General features: G+C 55.3%; 1 protein-coding gene across 1 annotated transcript; it reads left to right on the top strand.

The window, feature by feature from the left end:
* The first annotated feature begins 3,265 nt into the window (after window positions 1-3,265).
* Foxb1 (forkhead box B1) lies at window positions 3,266-4,848 on the top strand. The gene has a single exon (XM_051155863.1). It carries the CDS (start codon window positions 3,306-3,308, stop codon window positions 4,281-4,283), a length of 978 nt encoding a protein of 325 aa, XP_051011820.1. The 5' UTR covers window positions 3,266-3,305; the 3' UTR covers window positions 4,284-4,848.
* The last annotated feature ends 356 nt before the right edge of the window (window positions 4,849-5,204 follow it).

Here is a 5,204-nt window from a genome sequence, read left to right as displayed (position 1 = left end):
GGTGGTGGTGGCCCTCCGCCCCCAACCCCATGGACGTTTCCACTTTTAGAATTTAGTTAATCTTCTGTTGCTCTGAGCAGTGATTTCGACTGCCACACAATGGCTCCTTTTGCAGGACAACAAAATGCCAATTGTTAAAATAAAAACAAAACAAAAACACTTGCTCCTTATCCCTCACCATCAACAGGCACCCATACAGGGCAGGAAAGTACTTTGCTCCTTGTCACCAGGGTGAAAGCGACAGTCGTCTACTATCTCTAATGCAACCACCATAAACAGTTTTATTCGTCTTTGCATTTCAGATTGAACTCGTGCGCGTGTTTGCTAAAAAGGGTCTTTAAAATACTCGAGGGCTTCCACTACCTCTCCATCCACGAGCACACCCGCCTCGCTTAAAGCAGAGCTTACTTTAGTGCCTCCGAAGGCAGCTGTGTCTGCAGTAGGCAAGAAGTGGGCCAGCCCTCCATCCCTCTTCAAACATCCCTCGGGTTCTCCACCCCTTTGAGCTCCCAGCTCCTCCCACTACAGGTCCTGGAGCCTAACTCGGGCACGCGCAGAAACACCCCCAAACCTTAGTTCCTTAGCGGCGGTGGTGCGCGCAGCTCAGGTCAGCCGGGCTGCTCCTGGCTCAACTTCGCCTAGGGTCCAACTGATTTAATCTTTGAAGAAGAGAAACCCACATATCTGCCCTCTTGTAGCTTTGCCCCCAGAGACAGGTCAGTGCCCCATCCCCACCTCCCTGCTCCTACGCCCCCCCCCCGGTTATTTTTTTTTTTTCCGAATTACGAAGGTGACACGAGTCTTCCCTTCAAGCACTCTGTTAATATTGAAAAACGTGCGCTTGCATCTAAAACGCGGCGGCCCAGGCGCCAGAGCCATTTCAATATTAATGAAATTGTTTAATCTCCTAAATTCGTCGTGTTTAAGTTACGTTTTGGTGAGTTATTGACCAGCTTCGAAACTGGTTAATGAAGTTATGTGAGTGGGTGGGTGAGTGCGCTTGTGTGTGTGTGTGTGTGTGTGTGTGTGTGTGTGTGTGTGTGCGCGCGCGCGCGCGCGCGCGCGCGCGTGCTCGCAAGCTGAAAGGTTTTTCTTGAAGCTCTACTGCCATTCAGAGTGTAACAAACTTCACACTAGAACTCTCAATCTCCTCCTAGGGGAAGTGGGAAGAAGAAAGGGGGGGGGGGGAAGGTTTCCAGAGTTTAAAGACGGTTCTGTTCAGGCTTTGGGTATTGAGTATTTAACAGGGAGGCATGAGGTTCTTTTTAAAACCACAAAGGCCAAGCAAAGCGCTGAACAGCGTGGCGACTCACGGCTGGTATTCATTGCGTGCATGCGGGCTGTCTGACTCACTGTCTATTCCATAGCAGTTTGATGATGATGGCGACAAGGATGATGATAATGATAATCATCCATTTAACCCTCACAAGGCAAATCCGAACTCAAAGAAGCGAGCTTACCCTCACTAGGCCAAAAGACCGGGGCCACTCCTTTCCCCATCGCCAACCCGGAAAACTTTGCTGGTCCTCCGCAGGTCTCAGCAGGCACCTTTTGTCTTTTCATGACATTCTAAACTCTAAAGGAACTATTCCCATGCAAAAAAAAAAAAAAAAAAAAAAAAGGGGGGGGGGCTTCAAAATGCTGACGTGCTAACTTCTAACAAACTCCAGCCTTCCCAATCACCTGGAGAAAGGAGAAGACCCTGAAGCGATAATGCATATTAGACAAACTCAGGCCCTCCCTAGGTCTGCATGCCGCCTTGCCTCAGGGTCCCCTGAGTCTTCCTGTACCCATCAAATTGCTGAAAGACTTATAAAGCAAAAACCTACGACCTTCGTCCGTTTTTTCCTTATCCTTTAAAGAAAACCCCAAAACTTACCTTGGCTTGGAGAGATGGCTCAGCTGATAAAGGCTAGGCTCACAACCAAAAAAATATTTTAATAATATTAATAAAAACCTTACCTAACACAGTCACATTCAAAACTGACCCATCTACCCAGCCGTCCAAGTATTTACATCTGTATGTGTCTACTGATCTTACCACCTTAAAAAAAAAAAAAAAAGACATGCTCTAGCTTTGAAGCCTCCAGGAGACCGAGTAAAAATTTTTGGACTCTGGGGGTGGGGCTGAGAGGTATGTTTCCATTCTAACGACCCACTCAACCAACCCAGGCAGTGCCAAGCAAAGTAAAAGGGCCGCCCTTCCAGAGAAAGCCTAGGCTGGAAGTTAGCTAACAATACAAACCCGATACAATGCAGAGGAAACAGAATACCCCAGCCAAGCAATTTCCATGTCAAACACCATAGGCGCGGCAGCTAACTCGGAGCCTGAGTGGTCGCCTAGCTCCTGGCTCGGCGCGCAGTCTATTCATACCTTCACAACGCGCACACCGGCGGGCGCTGCCCGCTCCCCGCGGGCGGCAGAGGCTCTTCCCGGTTGCCCGGTCTTCTGTTGGAAGTGATTCCTATTGGCCAAGGTGTCCATGTAAATAGGTGTGAAAGAAACCAGCGCTGGCCAGGCTCTCTCCCCTCTTCCTCAGTCCCCTCCCTCTGCAGCCCCCGCTCCCTCCTCCTCTTCCTCCTCCTCCCAAGGCGATTGTCTTACGATAGCAAGAAGTGGCACATTAATGAAGCGCCGCTACAGGGGTCTTTTCTGCTCCTGTCACCGCTTAAAACTATCAGATGGTTCGAGAGTGGACATGGAGGCAGCCACCTAGCTCAGCGGAACCGCGCACGCTACAGCAGCGTCTTCTGGATCCCTGAGGCGGCGGCTGCCACTGTCCGCTTGGGCACTCGGTGCGGAGCCCGGCCTCCCGGCAGGGCGCACTACCCAGAAACGCCGCGGAGGCCGCGGAGCGGAGCTCTGCCAGGCTGAGCCCAAGCCAGGCTTGCAGCTAGCCTCACTGGTCCCCGACGCTGCGCTCCGGTCGCACGCGGGGAGGAACTCGACCACCAGCGCCGTCGTCCCGGATGAGGATCGACAACTTGCAACAACTTTAAGGTGAGCATCTTTTTCTGTGCCCCCTGCCCTGAACCCAGGCCCTACTAACTTTCCCACAACCCTTACCTCCTACCGCGGTCTTCCCCTCTCCACGTCCCCTACCTGAGCCCATCCAGTTTGGTGCCCAAAGTTGCAGGCATCCGAACCCCCACTCCCACCCCCTACGTCTTTGACTCGGCCTGAGTGACCTCCGGGTATCTCTGCACCTATGCTGCCCTTCTCCGTCACCCCCACCCCCACCCCTTCTCAGAGCCGACCAGTTCTCCCGGTCGCGCAGACCCTGAGCAAGCCGGCAAGCGAGAAGATGCCTCGGCCGGGCCGCAACACGTACAGCGACCAGAAGCCCCCCTACTCCTACATCTCTCTGACCGCCATGGCCATCCAGAGCTCCCCGGAGAAGATGCTGCCGCTCAGCGAGATCTACAAGTTCATCATGGACCGCTTCCCCTACTACCGGGAGAACACGCAACGCTGGCAGAACAGCCTGCGCCACAATCTCTCTTTCAACGACTGCTTCATCAAGATCCCGAGGCGGCCAGACCAGCCGGGCAAAGGCAGTTTTTGGGCGCTGCATCCCAGCTGCGGGGACATGTTCGAGAACGGGAGCTTCCTACGGCGCCGCAAGCGCTTCAAGGTGCTCAAGTCTGACCACCTGGCGCCCAGCAAGCCGGCGGACGCCGCGCAGTACCTCCAACAGCAGGCTAAGCTGCGACTCAGCGCGCTGGCCGCCTCAGGCACGCATCTGCCGCAGATGCCCGCCGCTGCCTACAACCTGGGCGGCGTGGCGCAGCCCTCTGGCTTCAAGCACCCCTTCGCTATCGAGAACATCATCGCGAGGGAGTACAAGATGCCTGGGGGACTGGCTTTCTCTGCCATGCAGCCGGTTCCGGCTGCCTACCCGCTCCCTAACCAGTTGACTACCATGGGCAGCTCTCTGGGCACCGGCTGGCCCCATGTGTACGGTTCAGCGGGGATGATCGACTCAGCCACCCCTATCTCAATGGCGAGTGGCGACTACAGCGCCTATGGAGTACCGCTGAAGCCGCTGTGCCACGCCGCGGGCCAGACGCTGCCCGCCATCCCAGTGCCCATCAAGCCCACACCGGCCGCAGTGCCTGCCCTGCCGGCGCTGCCCGCACCCATCCCCACCCTGCTCTCGAACTCGCCGCCTTCGCTCAGCCCCACGTCCTCGCAGACAGCCACCAGCCAAAGCAGCCCCGCTACCCCTAGCGAGACACTCACCAGCCCGGCTTCTGCCTTGCACTCAGTAGCGGTGCACTGACCCAACAGAAACTGGGGCTCCCTCTCGGTCACCTCCACACTACCCCTCTCACCATTTCCCCAGCTCCGAGTCCGGGTCCAGCCCCCTCTGACCTAGAACCGCCACCCTGACTTGTCCATTCCACCTTCTTCCTTAAATCCTCTGTCTTAGGATAACTTTTGGTTTTGGACCCAGAAGACAACCCACAAACTTGCCAGAAGGCGCGCGTGAAAGTTGTCTTCGCTCCCATATGGCACTAGAGAAAACAGGGGCTACCCCAAGCCAAGCGGCCCGTCAGGGGTCCCAGAAATGCACTCCCATACAACAGGGAGGACACCCCGACTCCCTCCTGTTCGGAGAAAACAAAAAACAAAAAAGGCGGGAGCGGGGCGGGGGACAACCTTCATCTTCTGCGCTTGGATCGGCGGAGCTCCGGACTCTGCGCAATTTCAAGACCAGAGACACTGCCCGAGAGCTGAAGGCCACCGTGGCTGCAGCGGAACGCGGGCTGGATCTCCTTAGGGCCTGAAAATCCGTGGCCACTGGACCCACTAATCCTCCTCCGGGCTCGCCTCCGCCCAGCAGGCCGGGATGGGCGGACCGCTGCTTGCCCAGGCTGCCTCCCCACCTTCTACTGAAGATTTTTCTTTCATTCACTCTGGGTTTTGTTTTCGGCTAGAGGCACCCTTAGTTGGGAGTCAGGAGAGAGGCTGCTAAGTTGGGGAGGATGCTTGTCCTACACACAAGCAAAACACAGCTAAAAGTCACTGTTATTGTTTACAAAGCGCGCGGTTTAAAAAAAAATGTAAACAGTGAACTTGAACATCTGCCTGGCTCGGCAGGCGAGAGGGCAGAGTCCTCTTTACAATTACCTGTTGTAATGTGAATGTTTACTCTTCTGGCCAGCTTTGGGGGGGGGGAGGTAGGGGGAACGGGGGAAGT

The sequence above is a fragment of the Acomys russatus genome, chromosome 14 (genome assembly GCF_903995435.1).
Source record: "Acomys russatus chromosome 14, mAcoRus1.1, whole genome shotgun sequence".
Taxonomy (NCBI): Eukaryota; Metazoa; Chordata; class Mammalia; order Rodentia; family Muridae; genus Acomys; species Acomys russatus.
Note: the sequence above shows the minus strand (reverse complement) of the source record. Positions and strands in the feature narration are given on the sequence as shown.

Excerpts from the sequence above, each read along its gene's own strand:
- Foxb1 (XM_051155863.1), top strand. The coding sequence starts at position 3,306 with ATGCCTCGGCCGGGCCGCAACACGTACAGCGACCAGAAGCCCCCCTAC.